Here is a 17216-nt window from a genome sequence, read left to right as displayed (position 1 = left end):
TTTCCACTGCACCATTAATTCCCCTGCTTCATGGTAGAAGGGAAATTGAAAGGGCTTTATATTCAATAAGTAAAAAGTGATTAACAATATTGATTATTTATTTATTATAAATATTATTTATTTACTATTCATTATGTATTATTTACTCTTACTTTATTTACAAAATTCATCTGCCATAGGAGTTGTAATTAGTTGATGGATCACGTTTTCAAATCAATATAAAAGTAATTTAAAAGAAATTAAGGCATCCATCTGTTTGTGTTCTACACAATAAAACAGACATGAGCTGAACTAGAACTACCATCCATCCGTCCGTATGTCTCGCAAAATTTTTATGTATTTATTTATTTGTTTGTTTTTATAGTAAGAAAGCCAACTGTTTCGCTTTTACCTCTCAGAAAAAAAAATCTAGCTAAATGTTCACCTTTGATCCTCCATTGGGTGGTAGTATATGCTGCTCCGTTCATGTGTTTAGGGCATGAAAACAAACATGGCGGAACCCATCGAGCTGCTCTGCTGGGGAGGAGACTGGGATCTGCCATCCGTGCAAACAGACTCCCTCACCGTGCTGGTAAACACACGACTCACTCAACCGTTTGTAATAAATGCATATCCATAGCGTATAATAAAAACATAAAGTATGTTCATGCATATTTTGGAGAGACGCGTCCTGGGTTTCGAGTCACTTTGAGAAATAAAAGTCTTGCTGTGTATGCTCCATTTCAGCTGTCAGCTAAAGCTTTCTTTTACACTATATTTATGAAAATGTAAAAAAAAGGCACGACTGAATTAAATTGCTTTGCTTTTACTATTTATTATTTATAATATACGTTAAATAGTTATAGCTGTTATTTGTCGTACAGCTGCTTTTTTATTTCTTAAATGTCACCGGAAATTTATACTCTTTTCAAACGTTTTTCATTTAGATTAAAGGATTGTTCACAGCGATTGTGTTTCGTGTTTACAGAACAGCTTTTGCAGTGTGTTTATTTTTGCAGCTGCTTGATAGCCTGCGTCCTCATAACCTTTGCAAAAACGCATAATAAAAGTCCTATTCATTGTATCTGCCTATCTTGACCCTAAATCACTCACCTTTTGTGTTTAATGTTTTTTTTTATAGGCGTATGCAAAGTTTGCAGGTGCAGAACTTACAGTGAAGTTTGTTGACTGGACATGGAGGACTATTACAGGTCAGAACGGATTGTTTAATTTAGTGAAAGTGTGTAAATCAGCCGCAAGCATTTATGTAACATTGTGTATGTAATATTGGGACTTTTTTGTATTTGAGCTGCAGCTGTAATGTTTTTCTCTACAGCATCTGTACCACAAATACACTATGAGGGAACAACGGTCACAGAGCCAACTCAGATACTGAACTTTCTACGAAAGCAGGTAGAAAGTCTTGGCAATTACAGATATGGGCTCCCTTTTGTGTGTACTTTTTATTTGTATTTTTGGTGTTTCTTAGTCAATATTAAAGATGAATCACTATGAGACTAATAATTCATATGCAAGCAAAGTTATTTGCTTTGATCAACCAGGTGCAATGTCTTAATTTACTGCTTTACCATAAAGTGGGATACACTATATAAAAGTGTTAATAAATAAATAATACAATTTAGCAGTAAAAATAAATTAATGCATGATAAATAAATAAATATCATAAAATGAGAAAATAATATATACTATCGGACAAAAGTTTGGGGTCAGTATATATATATATATATATATATATATATATATATATACATACAGTAATTTTATTTAATAAATAAAAAAAAATCTGTTTATCAAGGCGGCATTTATTAATTGTAAAAAAAAATGTTAAATTATTAAATACTTATTTATTATTTATTTATTTTCTTTGTAGTTTCAAGTGAAATTATTACTCCAGTCATTTTTACTTTTATTACTATTACCATGAAGAACAATAATAATATTATTAATAATATTTAATATTAGAGGGATTTCTGAAGGATCATACAACTGAAGACTGGAGTAATAAAGCTGAAAATTCATATTTAAAATCACTGAAATAAAAAATGTAATTAAATCATAGCTACTTTTAAACAATTAATTTATAGTGCAATAACATTTCACAATTTTACATTTTTTACTGTATTTTTAATAAAATAAATGCAGTCTTGCAGAATAAGTTTGTTTTAAAACATTTAAAAATCGAACTGACCACAAACTTTTGACCTGTTGTGTATAAATATAACCAAATAAATAATGAGGTATGCTTATTAAATCATGCAATATTTGTGAAATAAGTCATGGAGTGATGAACTGATGAGAATAATAATAATCTTTAACAGTAAAAATAAATTATATCTATATCTCAGTGGTATTTGATGCATAATAAGGTAATAATAAACCAAACAAATATATACATAGTCAATCAAAAGCGTAGTCATTAGGGCAATGGTAAAATCTGAGAGGCAACCTTGGGTATTATGATAAGTGTTGATTATTATAAGTAGGATGTGATTGACGGAGGGTTTGGAAAGGATTCATTACAGTTCTTTTTACAATTGATATGACAGTTTTTTTTCCAACACATTTAACAAGTTTCCTAAACTCTTAATGCACCAACACACCTAAAACACACAATTGGCAATAAGGTTAATTTCATGCTTAAAATCACACATTGTGAACTAAACTTCAAAACTAATTTTCAAAATACAATAATAAAATAACACAATACACCACGTCTAAAAAAACACTGCAAACATGTTTCAAAATCAAATAATTATTCAAAACATGAACACATGTTCTCCTCCAACAAGTACATTTAGTCAATCATAATGTATTTACAATAAAACACTCTCATCAGCTGAAATGACAGAAACTGCATTATTTTATGTCAGGTCTGCCCTTATATTTGAAGCCTCACTGCATTTTTGTTTTGTTGGGTTTAGTGATTGCATGCAATTAGTTTTTTTTTTTTTTTGCTGCAGAAATTCATGACAAAAAATGAATGACCATCTCAGAGTAGCTTTACAAAATGTACAGTTTATGTAAAAAAATAATAATAATAATAATAATACAGACACAGAATTGCTGCAGTACAGACTTTATTTGCAAAATAAACATTTCTGTAAGATATACAAACAGAAAAAGGACTGCAATTATAATAACAAAACAATCTTCTGCATTTAGCCACATGTTCTCATCCACATCATCACCTGACATCAAGGTATGGGAAGAATTCTCTTGTTGTTCCTTTTCCACACAAGATCAGCCCAGAGTCCTCTTTTAGAACAAATGATCATGTGATTGGAAAAACCTGAACACCTTAATGTGGTTCCTAAATGGGAATCTGCTGTGATCTATATATTTAAATAACTGCAATAAGCTGTTTCTCATTGGCAATGGAATAAAATACAGAAAATATATTTGTGTTTAAATTGACAATATGAACAGCTGTTCACTTTAACTTTAGCCTGTATAAGTTCTGTTTAGAACATGATGTTATCTGTTCTGACATACAGTGTGAAAGAATGTGCAAATTTGACTGTAACATTACATTGTTTTGGTCTTGGTTGAACTTGTGTGTAAAACAAGTTTAAGCATTTTAAATTAATGTTAACTGTGTGCATTTTGTGTCAAAGCAACAAGAAATGTGTTAATTGTGTAGCCCACAAAGACGGATGTTGTGCTAACCGTGTTAGGAGTTTAGGAAACTTTCTTAATGTATTGAAAAACTGTCATGGCGATTGTAAAACAAAACTGTAATTAGGAATTATTAAAATGATTCTGTGGAAAATCAACAACATAACAAACAAACAACATAATAAACAAAGCATAAATAAATGCAGTAGACGAGCAAAGATAAAAGTTAAAAAAACTGTGGGTTAGGGCTTCTAACAGTATTCAGACAGAATTTGAATAATCAAATGTAAAAATGTCACTATATCACTGTTTTCATGTCATACAGTATGTCAATGCCATGTTTTTATCGATTAAATTAATACATAAAATGAATCTTTATTAAAGTTACCAATGGTGAACTGAAATGAAATGCTCAGTGACAGTCATATATTCATATAATCAACTTTCACTCCATTATGGAGAAACTCTTCAGTGACTCTACAAATCACATGTGATCTGTGGAGCTGCTCATTATTATTATTAATCCCAACATATAAACTCAGTGTTGCACATCTTACAATCTGACTATTGCGGATGCGCACATTGCAGTATCGTGCAGCCCTTGTGACTACGCTCTGAGTTATATAATAAAGTGGCAATAGATTATGTGTTTCCTTATTCACAGAGATTCAATGCTGACTTTGAGTTGACAGCTAAGCAAGGGGCTGACACGATGGCTTACATCGCACTGCTGGAGGAAAAGCTGCGGCCGGCGCTGGTGAGATTCACATACTGTTTGAGAAGTATTATTACTGCTCCTCGTTTTGCTGATTTCATGAATGAAGAGGTGATTTGTATTGTTGTTATGTAGCTGCACACGTTCTGGGTGGACGCAGAAAACTATGCTAATCTGACGCGGCCCTGGTTCACGTCACATTCTCCGTTCCCTCTGAACTTCTTTGTACCGGGTCGACAGGCCAGCTTGGCTCTGTCTCGTATTCTACTGACCAAAGCAGAGTCACCGTTGCTGAATATTACAGAAGTAGAAGGAAAGGTAAGAAAAAACAGACCTGATTATACATAAAAAATTTGTTGCTTGTTCATATTGCTTGGATAAAGTGAGCTTAAAGAACTCAATTCTTGAAACTAACTGACCATTTAATAATTAATCATAAGTTTATTTTATTTAATAAACTTAATTACTTTGTGTTGGAACTACATTATATTTGTTGGTGTAAATAACTGTCTACTGAATGTGTTGTACTGTAATATTTAGTGTTTTAATTACAGAGAAAGATTTCTCAGAGTTTCATCTTCATCTGTTTTCAAGATTTAGAAAAGATTCAGGTTTTGAGGTTACAACAGAAGTGTGAAGATTAGTAGCAGATATGCTCAATGTTAGCAGCTTTACAGCAACAATGATTATAGCTTCACTCAATGAGCAGTAATGGTTTTGATGCCAGATCTGAGATCAGTATTTTTAATTTAATTAAATTTTAATCAAATTTAATTTACATTTTTACTTAAATATTGCCCAGACCATATTTTACATAGAAAACAATAAACTTTAGATCTCCAAATATCCTGATTAAAACTAAATGGCTAAACAAATGCAAACTGTGCTCATGTTGAAGGGTTAGTTTACACAAAACGTTTAATTATTTGATTAATTACTCACCCTCATGTTGATCAGTACACAGTCTTCTGAACACAAATTAAGATATTTTATATGAAATCCAAGAGCTCTGTCATTCTCTACAGACAGCCTGAATATTCCTAGCTTGTTTTAGTATGTAAATGACCCACAGTTATGATGGCTTTATTTTGTGCTTCATAGAGCATAATGATGACTTTGTAGATATGAGTATTGTAAAGGCCAATTCAAAACTACTGAAATCTCTAAAATAAACCTCTACTGCTCTAAGAATTTAGGCCACTGTATATTTTCTGCTTGATTTTAGGTTACTGTCAATAAAATGTGGTTATTTTAGAGCTTGTGTGTTTTTTAAGTAAATATAAGACTGAATTTTGTAAGTAATTCCTTCATATTATTTAATAAAATATTAAATTATGAAAATTAATTTTCAGTGTTGGGTTCAGGTTTTTTGCAAAGTGCATTCACAATTTTCAGATTTAGCCCAAAAGTTAGTATTTGGTGCATAGGGACTGTTGCTGCTTATGCTTAAGCTCTTAAATTTTATTTAAAATACCTTAATTTGTTTTCAAGAGACTAGAATGAACTGAGGGCAAGTAATTAACCACAGAATTTTCATTTTTAGTTAAGTAATCCTTTCAAATTTCAAATCATCTAGGCAATCCAGCCTAAATGGAAGTGTAAACCTAATTTGTCTAAATTAAATTGAAATAACATAATAGAAATGATTAGAAATGTTTATTCATGTTAAGTTACTCAAATGATTTTACTTTTTACACTCACTGGCCACTTTATTGAGTATATCTTACTTAGACCCTTTTTGCCTTCAGAACTGCCTTAATTCTTCATAGCATAGATTTAACAAGGTACTGACAATTTTCCTTAGAGCTTTTGGTCTATATTGACTTGATAGCATCACACAGTTGCTGCAGATATGTCGGCTGCACATCCATGATGATAATCTCCCATTCCACCACATCCCAAAGGTGCTCTTTTGGATTGAGTCCGGTGACTATGGAGGCCATTTGAGTACAGTGAACTCATTGTGGTGGTGGACATGTTCAGCTACAATCCTCAGTTAGGCTGTGGCGTTGACACAATGCTCAACTGACACTAATAGGCCCAAAGTGTCAAATAACATATTCCCCACACCGGTGGTTACACCACCACCACCACACCCTGAACCATTGATACAAGGCAAGTTGGATGCATGCTTTCATGTTGTTGATGCCAAACTCTGACCTCATCATCTGAATGTCGCAGCTGAAATCGAGACTCATCAGACCAGGCAATGTTTTTCAAATCTTCTATTGTCCAATTTCGGTGAGCCTGTGCGAATTGTAGCCTCTGTTTCCTGTTCTTAGCTGACACAAGTGGCACCTGTGCTGCTGCTGTAGCCCATCCGCCTCAACGGTTTGCTGTGTTGTGTGTTCAGAGATGCTCTTCTGCATACCTCAGTTGTAACGAGTGCTTATTTGAGTAACGAGTGTTTCCTTTCTGTCAGCTGAAACCAGTCTGGCCATTCTCCTCTGACCTCTGACATAAACAAGGCATTTGTGCCCTTAGAACTGCCGCTCACTGGATATTTTCTCTTTGTCGACTATTCTCTGTAAACCTTAGAGATGGTTGTGCGTGACAATCCCAGTAGATCAGCAGTTTCTGAAATACGCAGACCAGCCTGTCTGGCACCAACAACCATGCCACGTTCAAAATCATTTAAATCACCTTTCTTTCCCATTCTGTTGCTCAATTTGAAATGCAGCAGATCGTCTTGACCATGTCTACACGCCTAAATTCATTGAGTTGCTGCCATGTGATTGGCTGATTAGAAATTTAGTTGGACTTAATAAAGTGACCGGTGAGTGTAAATGGTAATTCTTACTTGAGAAACCGAGACATTGTGTTTCATGCATTTCATTGAATGTATGTCTATTATTTCAATGTTGAAATGGAAAAGCCTGTGGTTCTGCTTTGTGAGATGGAAAACAGTTAACCTCTCAGTAAGATTGTCTGCCCTTATGAGCAAATCTGCCTGAGGTGAAGTGGAGAAGCCACAGGATTTAGAAGATTGTGCTATTGTACTTACAGTATGCCATCCATTCCTCATAATAACATCTATAAAACTGTATGGTTAGTAATAGAAATTCTTTTAGATCTACAGTGAAGCCAAAGAGTGCCTGAATCTGCTCTCTCACAGACTTGGAAACTTCAACTTCTTCTTTGGAGACACGTGAGTTATTCTTTTCTTTTTTTACTCCCATAATATTAATCACTTGACTGGAATTATTTGGGATAGTTCACCATAAAATGAGCTTCTTTTGTGATTTACTTGTTCTCATGCTGTTTCAAACTTGTATGACTTTTATTACTGTGCGTCTCACATGGACCATGAAGGAAGATATTTTATGAATGCTTTAAAATAATAATAATAATAATAATAATAATTTCATTATATTTAATGCTTTAATTCACTTATTGGAAGTAAATGTACTCAAGAAGTAATAGTGTTCTTCAGAATGTCTTTATATTGCATCCTAAAAATCCAGCTTTGCCATCCTAAGTTTCATTTCATGCAAAGCAAATTCATATAGAAGTCAGTTATTAAAAATGATTAAAAAGACTTATTTAAGCTTTATTTATAAGCTTTGATGAACATAAGAGAGCAAAAGTGTTCAAAATATATAAATGCAAAATTTAACCCTCTATTATTATTTCGTTCATCCTTACGTCTTTCCAAACTCATAAGACTTTGACTTTGGAGCACAAATAAAGTTTTTTTTTTTTAATTAATTAGCGATTTCTGTACCTCATTCTAAAGTCTATTAACTCTGATACTTCAAACTATTTGTAAAGAGAACACAATATATATATATATATATATATATATATATATATATATATATATATATATATATATATATATATATATATATATATATATATATATATATATATATATATATATATATTTATATATATATATATATTTATATATAGCAGTTTTTTTGTCCATATTTTAATTTCATGGGTATTCAGTAAAATTTCCAAGAGGTTCAGACTCTATATTTTTATAGGTCTACAGTGTTTTTATAGACAGTGCATTATTTATAAGTATCTCTCCGGGGAGCCTCAGTACTTAGGAAAGAGGAAAGAGTGCTAAATGATCATATTGAGTCTTTAGACCCAAAAGCAGAGGTGTCTGAAATTTTTAATGATTAAAAAAACTGAACTTGCATCTTAATGCCAATGCTGATCCATACAGTAAGATTGTATTGGGCAACCCTAGAAAATATTGTTAATATAGCTGTCATCTGCAGCTCTTGTACTGCTTGATGTCTTTAGTTGAGGGAAATAAGCAACGTGCATGGAGTTGAAAGGACTTTAATAATGTGCCTTTGGCTCTAGATAAATATATTAGGGGATGTAGAGCCAAAAGTTAATTTCTATAAATAACCTTAAGCACTTATGGCTAGTTAGTACAGCTCTGTTGTTCAGCTGTGCTGCTCACGTCAAACTGTAGAAATTGTGAAATATGATTCTGGACCACAAAACCAGTCATAAGGGTAAAATAAATTGTTTTTATACATCATCTAAAAGCTGAACAAAGAAGCTTTCCTTTAATGTATGGTTTGTTATATGACACAATTTATCTGAAATTATTTATAACTATATGAATCTTAGATTTAAAAGAAAATCAATATGTGGAGAAAATTACTGTTAAAATTGCCCAAATTAAGTTTTTAGGAATTCTAGATACTAATCAGAAATTGAGTTTGCATATATTTAAGGAAGTAAAAGTAAAAATAGTTTTAATCTAACATGATCTTATTTAACTTAAATGGGCTAACAAAATGTATTTTTGGATTTACCACAAACATCCCTGTTCAATTTAAGACTGGTTTTGTGGTCTAGTGTCCCAAATTATGCTACTGTTGTCATTATGTCTCACGTTTGGGTTTTAACCAACCCAGCGTCAAGAGCTCTGGGTGACCAGACTTTCAATTAAGGGACAGAAATCTCTTAAATTTGATTCATAATATGTCTTCTAGGTATTAAATGACAAAGCTAAGCCTTTAAATGGGATCATTTCGATTAGTCAGGCTGCAGTTCAGCATGTTTTCTATGTTTTAGGCCTACAAGCCTGGATGCATTTGTATTTGGCCACATCGCTCCTCTCATTAAAGCCCCTCTGCCCAGTGGACAGCTTCAGAAGCACCTGAACCAGCTCGACAACCTCTGCCAGTTCTGCAACACCATCCTTAAAAACTACTTCACTGACGCCACTGTTGAGAACAGAATGGACTGTAAGTATTAAGAAGCTTCTATTATAGCACTATATTAAAAACATACACGTACACAAAGTTCCTGTTGACATCTGGGGTCTGTTCTTCATATGTGGACTACTAAATTACCTGGATTTAGTTATTTACGATTTCACACTCTCCAGGATCGTTTTGTTCTTCAAAACTTATTCGAGAGTTGTTGTCATAGCAAAAGTTCTGGTAGCTCAAACTCAGAAGCAGGCTTAATTTATATGAACAGGATTAGATCGGGTCATTTCAAACGAAAGTAATACTAAAAATATGTACTAAATATGTATATTTTCTTACAGTAGTAGTTATATACACTTGAGGTAAAAAAAAAAAAATTAAAAAAAAAAAAAAAAAAAAAATATATATATATATATATATATATATATATATATATATATATATATATATATATATATATATTATGCTTTAGTACAATTTGTGTATGATATTAGACAATGCACAATATTCCACAGTTTTTAATAATTTATGTAGTCATCCAAATGTTTTAACAGCTAATATGCCGGTGATTTGATGCTTCTTTAAAAAGTTGCAGGTACCTTTACCGATATCAAAATGCTGTTTTAATGCAAAATTATTTTATACAGCCAGTTATTCCTTACACAGATTGAGAAACTTAAATATGCCTAGGCTACTATAATAAAGAAAATTTGGTTTTAATATAAAACTAAAAAAATTGATAAATACTCTCGACACTCTTGAAGGTGTAAAGCCTGCAGTCCACAACAAATGTGTAAAGTCATTGCGTGTCATATTTATCAAACTGTTTACTATGAATTTTATGTAATTTTGCTCACATGAATAATTGAATATTAATCAAATGATGTCATTGTGCTACTGTGCTGCCAGCCAGTCGTTGCATTGCTGATCAGGAGTTTGAGGATCGATAGATCTGTCCTTCACAACAGCAGCCATCTCAGATCAGTTTAATCTAATTCACAAACTTGTTTGAAGAACCAAATTAGCCAGAGATCAGTCATCAAGATTAAAAGATCCAGGATCTGTCAAATCATCTTTAAAACTATCATTGGGCCCTATCATACACCCGGCGCAATGCGGCGCAAGGTGCGGCGCAAGGTGCGGCACAAATGTTATTTGCTAGTTTAATAGCCTAGTTTTGTAGCTTAATAGCCTACACACAAGATGTAGAACAATGGGCAAATATCTTTTACATATGAAAAAATTTAAATATTAAGGATATATATAGGATATAATAAGAATATATATATATAGGATATAAATATAAAGGATTACAATATTACAAAACATATTATTTTCTAGCCTACATAAATATGAAAAATCACTGCTTTTATGCCTTCATCTCGGGAGGCTTTTTCAGTTCATTCATAACAATTTGCTTTTGTATAATGTTATTATTATTAGCAGTATTATTTATTATATCCAGATTTATATTTGTTTTATTAAAAACAAGCTTAGATTTACCCACCTGTCAGGTTTTAGACCATCTGGGGCACAGCATGTGTTTTAGGATATAACTCAGGTTTTTGAACACACTTAGTTATTATTGTTCATTTATTCGTTTGCTGGAAATAAGAACTGAATTTAGAAATAGTTTTGAAACAAATATTTGCGCTCAATAAACAAAATTAATTATTCATAGGCTAATTGATGTCTGTGCGTAAAGGTTTCCCTATCCACGAGAGCGAAAGTGAAAGTAGATCGATTATCTTTCATTCTTGCACGGTAGATGCTCTGTTTAACTGTTTTCTGTTAAACAAAATCTGTTAACTGTTAACTGTTTGCTTGTGAAATGCTCAGTTTTTCCCACTTACATTACTTTACGTCATGTAAATAGCAAATGCGCTTATGGCGCATTTAGCTGGCTTTTAAAGGGAATGGGAGATGACACTCTGATTGGTTTATTCTCAAAACACACCTATAACTTGTTAAGAAAATAAACTCAACCTTTTTAGACCATGCGCCACGGCGCAAAGCGGATTTTCCCGTCCTTAAATTAGCAAATATGGATTCTGACAAAATCACATGACCTTTTTTATGTGCAAAGTGTTTCCATCGTAGTTATGTGCATCTTTTTTTATAGAATAAAGAGTTTATGCTACTCAGTTATGCATGTTTTTAAGCGCATTTTCAAAATGTATGCGCATCTTGGCATTTTCATCAACCATTTTTTTATGCGCTCATCCAAAATGTGCATAAAAATAGATGTATGGAAACATGGCTTATGTAAAATGCTTGCAACGGAATGTTCTTTTACAAGTCCTGATATTTATAATTTTTTTTATTTAATAAACATTTAACAAAATAGAGTTTTTAAATTAGATTTTTTTTCAGTCTCTTCAAACAGCATGGTTATTTTTATAAGCTTTTTGAATATTTTATATCATGGGTAGAGTCTTTAATTTGCCTAAAGTCAATTTATTCTATTCAAAGCAACATCTAGGGCTGGGTGCCCAAACCCAATCTTGGAGGGCCGGTGTCCTGCATATTTTTGTTCCAACCCCAATGAAACACACCTGAACCAGCTAATCAAGCTCTTTCTAGGTATACTAAGGCTGTTTCCTAATGCGTTCTTCAGTGGTATCGCGTCCTCGTGTTCTTGTTTAACGTCATTATCAGCTGCCAAAGTTCACTTCCAATACTCAAGACCGCAAAAACAGAAGAAGCGTGAAACTTCCCGAATGTGTTCTTGATATTGATGACACACCAATGCAGACTTGAGCACCGAACTCGCTCTTGAAGTCCCAGAAGTCATTGCGACTGGAGGTGGAAAGCGCAGCATTTTATTTAGATTTATTATTAAAGTTCAGAGATATAACTTATTTACCTCAGGAGTTTCCCTAAATGAAACGGTGAATATAAACAAGCATGGACATCTTCATAAAGGAAAGGCAAGTCCGTTCTTTGCGTTCTTCGAATTGAGAAACAGCCTAAAACTTCCAGGCAGGTGTGTTGAAGGAAGTTGGAGCTAAACTATGCTGGACGCAGACCCTCCAGGACCTGGTTGAAGTATTTGTTTATGAATTTAATAAAAACATACAGGAAATTTACATGTTAAAATTGTAAAGCAGAATAAAGTGTGTATTAGAGGTTGGTTGGGGAAAAAATATTAGATTTTTATCAGTCAACAACTAGTAGTCTATTCAAAAATCACTTAATTGATTTAATGCTTTTGTTTTTGTCCAATATGAAAATTTAGCTAGCTTTTGCTGTGTTAGAATTAAAAGATCAGAGATACCTGCCAGTACCTGACCGCAGACCCTCATTCATCAGAAACGTGGGTAAAAGTTGGCAAAAGAGACACATTTAAATACAAGTTGTGAACAGAAATATGACTGCTTTTTCCACTTGTGATCAGATCGATAAACGCATCTTAATACCAGCCAGGGACAGGGACAAAAAACATAGTATTGGCTTTGCTCTGCTCTTTTTTTTCTTCTTTATATTAGTTTACCTCAACCTTCAATTGTTTTCTGCTTAATCATACTGTACAGAATGAAATCATTTAACCAGACATTCATGATTCATCACTTTTCCATTGCTTTCACACTGAGACATTTGGTTCAAATAGCTCAGTAGATAGCAGAATATACAGTTTAATAGCAACATGGTCTTGGGCCTCGTGGCTATTTTAAGTGATTAGCTATGTCTCTCTGGCTACACTCTGATTCTTCTAACCTTTCTTCCATGTGCGTAAAAACCCATCTGCTTTTCTTCACAATCAGCGTCCTGTCGTCTTTTCTCTACCTCTGCCCTCTCGCTATAGGCTCACCGACGGTTGCCCATGATCCTGTTGATGCAAACCTCCAGAAACTGACACAGCTTGTTAACAAAGAGTCCAACCTTATTGAAAAGGTCTCCATATGATCTGCACATTCACTTCTGAATTTAATATTGCTAGCGATTACAGTGCATGGTCAAGTATGTGGATTCACCCTTACTGTTGAGTTGTATTCCAAATATCTGACACAAAAGGGAGGTCATGCAGTGATATTGGATGATGGGATCTGCTTCACTGTTGATGTTGAATTACTCCAAAAGGCAGCAAAGAGTCCAAGCAGACTCAATAGTTATGTTTTAAATGACCAGTGTTGGTATTAACGCATTACATATGTAATGTGATTACATTAGTCTATTACGGTTTTAGTAATATAACACCTCACTAATGTTTCTGATAATATACTCGTTACAAACTCAACACATTTTAAAAATATACTAAAGAATGATATTTTTAAGAATGCACCGTTTAATGCTCTCTAGGTAAAATAATGTCAGTTTTCTGTTGCTGGATTGCTAGATTTTAGAAAGTTTATCTGCTGAATCCCTGTCAAACTCAACAATGACAAGATATGACAGTTTTATAGATTAAGCCATGCCTAATTTGCTATTTTATGTCACTGAAAAAAAGGGACATGCCGCAAGTTAAGATTGCTAAGCATAAAAGCATCTCCAATCTGTTGTTCACAATTGAATTTATTCACGTAACAAAAGATGGTTGTGATTCTTAGACTATAAACGTCATCACACACATCAGAGTCTACTACTTTGCCAATCTAGTCCTGAAAGAAAGTAAAATGTGCCCAAATTAGGATGAACTAATGATTATGTTCTGTAAAACTGGTCGGATACTTGTATATTTCCTACTAATTTAGTGGTAGTTATCTCGTAATGTGCATGGCATATTATGCGCTTATGCACTCAGCTGTCCAGTGTATCAAATTGTTAAGGCTATATTGACATTTATTGGAGTCTCACCTTGGAATTATAGAGCTATTGTGGGTTTTCAAAAATGAGCTTCCATGTAGCGTGTAACACAGATCTAAGTGAAGTGAAATATCCAGCTAAGGCTTAAATCTGAAAGTGGACAGTTTTTAAACTATTGATTCATCTAAAAAAAAGAGTCGAATCATAGTGGTTAGAATGAATCGTCTTCATAACGAGTCTTTAGCCGTTTCGGCGTGACGTGACTACGAAACATAGTTGTTATGGGCGCAAACCCGGGAAAATTTAAACCTGCGCCCCACCCACTAACACAGCCGCAAAGAAAAAAAGATCCTGAAGTCATAAGTCAAGAAGACGCTGTGCATACCTGGATATTATTGGAAGTGTGAGGGCAAATAATTGATTCAGCAGGCTACATGCTTACAGTGGGTGATTCATTTGTTTGTTAAAGAAAAGACTGGTGTATGAGACTTGTGAGAATGGGCAGACAATACACCAGGGGTGCATGCAAAATAAGGCCAGTTTATTAGGCACAAAGGCAGCCTGCGACACGCTGGTGAGCACTACAACCCCCTGGCTGGGGATAGGATCTTTGGGCAAAGCAGAGTACTGGTAAGCCCTGAGAACTTATAACGCTTCATGCAAGAGGTGCCACAGCAATAATTGCAAATAGAAAAGATCTAAGTTACAGCTGAGAAGGGAGAAAAGCTCTGTCACCGAAATCAAGCTCATTAAATGATGTGCACGCTATCGGTTTTATTTTCACTGCTAAGTGCCGTTCATACTTCCTGTGCGGGGGTTATTCACGGGGTTATCGCGCGGGCCCATCCGCCGGGGCCTTGGCAAACCGCACTGGGCATTTGTCTAGCAATGGGCATTTGTCTAGTGCTGAACGCTGTCGACCAATTCTAACAGGCTGTCATCGGTCCAATCAGCGCAGATTAGCTTCGCGCTAAGGATTCATATGGGAGTCGCTGGGATAATTGGGTAAAAATAAATGCATATTATAAGACCCTGAAAATGTTTTTTGACCTTGCATGCATATCAGTATCTTGTTGGAGACCCATATAACCGAAATATGACCCTTTTTCATGTATAATATGGGCTCTTTAAATCTGCGACAGTGGCAGAGTTAAATTTATTTTAATTTTTTTTATAAAATCATTGCATCAAGTTATTTAAAGTCTACGTTTTTCTTCTTTTTTTTGTTCAGTGTGAACACGCTAGCCTGCATTATTTATACTTTAATACGCAATAGAACAGTGAGTGAATACCATAAATTATACATGTATTGGGATGCACCTAATTGCTTTTTGCATAGGATCACTCATGCTGGAACAGCACAGGCATGAAGCATTGCTCAGAAAATATTTTAAGAGTTACTCTACCCGAAGATGAAATTATGTTATTAGTTGCTCATTCTCACGTCATTCCAAACCCCTGAGCCTCGTCTATCTCCTGAAAACAAATTAGGATATTTTAGGTGAAATCTGAGAGCTCCCTCATCCTCCATAGACAGCAAGGTTCCAGACTTGTTCACTGTACAGAAAAATACCAAAAACCTCCCCAAATGAGTTGTTAAATTGGAATATTATCAGTATATCATTATTATCAAGCTATGAGAATTATTTTTTGTGCGCATAAAACAAAAGTAAGAACATTGTTCTCATCAATGTGAGTATAAGGCGCACACCACGAGCACTTTGCAGTGTAAATGTTAATGTATGTTTTATTTTGTGGGTAAAGTCTTTAATGTGCTTTTAATACATTCATTGAATAAAACAGAAATTGGGGGGAAAAATATATACACACACACACACACAAACTCACACACACAGAGTTTTTTTAATGGATGTGAATAATTTTGATTAATCTTTTTCTAGCAATATTTTAAATGTATACTTCATTTTACAGCAAGTTCTTGTAACCATATTAGTATTATTATTTTTATTTAATTCTTTGTGTATGCTTGATTTTATAAACCTGCTTTAGATGCTGGGTGATATATGGGTGGTATCCTCATACTTTTGGCCATGTATTGTATCGCATTGTTAGAGATAAACATCTTCTTGCACATCTTTTGGATTGATTAAGTGCTTGTGTCCTGTGCATCTGACCATCATGTGTGTTTATGTGACAGATGGATGACAATCTTCGCAGCAGCCCACAACACAGACCCCATAGACATGAGGCCAAACCCTCAGCCCCCGCCAGTGACAGGAACTCAACGCCTGCCTGAGAAACCCACATTGACCTTTCCGTTATTTATTTAATTTTCACTGACACAGACATCCTTTACAAATCATATTTAAAATATTAACTCACCAGTAAGGTAAAAAATGAATGCAGATTTTTCATGATGCTGTTGCTGAAATATCAAATTGAGTGTTGAACGACATAAAGGGCTTGTTAAATGGGCATTGACCATAACATGGCAATTTGTATGTTGGACTGAGGAATCATAACCATGTGGCAATTATGAAATATAAAAAGGGAAAATATAATTAAAAACACAAGAGCTTTAAATAACAGTTGATAAGTTAAAAATACTGTTAAATAGACTTTGTTCAGTCTTCATAAATTCATTGGAACTTTGATTTGACCTTTACTTGCTGTTTTTTAGTGTGTGATTCAAGTGTTGTTTTTTTAAATGGATCACAATCATTGGCTCACTTGCTTTGTTCAAAAACAGATTATTAATTTATTAACAGCAAAATAACCCATAATATTGTGTCTATAATGTAACTTATGAAGATTAACTTCTACCTTTACTGAATTAGTTATCGTTGTTAGACTTTTCCCATTCCTCCCAGATTAAAACATCAGTCAGAGGCTTAAAAAATGAGTTCAATCCGTTTAATTAATTAGATGAATAAAGCATTACAGAGCTCTGGGTTTTAGAGAACAGCAACACAGGTCCTCTCCAATATTTATAG

The 17216-nt window shown here is 33.8% G+C and overlaps 1 protein-coding gene across 6 annotated transcripts in view; it reads left to right on the top strand.

Annotated features, from left to right (window-relative positions):
* The first annotated feature begins 429 nt into the window (after positions 1–429).
* Positions 430–17216, top strand: part of mtx3 (metaxin 3) — a 17756-nt gene continuing 969 nt past the window's right edge. The window contains exons 1-9 of one of the 6 annotated variants that reach the window (NM_205621.2): positions 430–571; positions 1121–1190; positions 1316–1392; positions 4280–4372; positions 4466–4648; positions 7402–7478; positions 9380–9552; positions 13325–13413; positions 16421–17216. The exon at positions 16421–17216 is cut by the window's right edge and continues 969 nt beyond it. In NM_205621.2, coding sequence (NP_991184.2) covers positions 479–571; positions 1121–1190; positions 1316–1392; positions 4280–4372; positions 4466–4648; positions 7402–7478; positions 9380–9552; positions 13325–13413; positions 16421–16519 — 954 coding nt within the window. In that variant the 5' untranslated portion in view covers positions 430–478 and the 3' untranslated portion in view covers positions 16520–17216. Of the gene's footprint in view, positions 572–1120; positions 1191–1315; positions 1393–4279; positions 4373–4465; positions 4803–4996; positions 7479–9379; positions 9553–13324; positions 13414–16420 lie in introns of all 6 variants that reach the window. The other 5 variants (XR_015490023.1, NM_001431109.1, XR_015490024.1 and 2 more) reach the window with 5 other exon arrangements.

Source organism: Danio rerio, chromosome 5 (assembly GCF_052040795.2).
Source record: "Danio rerio strain M-AB ecotype USA chromosome 5, GRCz13ab, whole genome shotgun sequence".
Taxonomy (NCBI): domain Eukaryota; kingdom Metazoa; phylum Chordata; class Actinopteri; order Cypriniformes; family Danionidae; genus Danio; species Danio rerio.
This window is presented reverse-complemented; position numbering and strand designations above follow the sequence as displayed.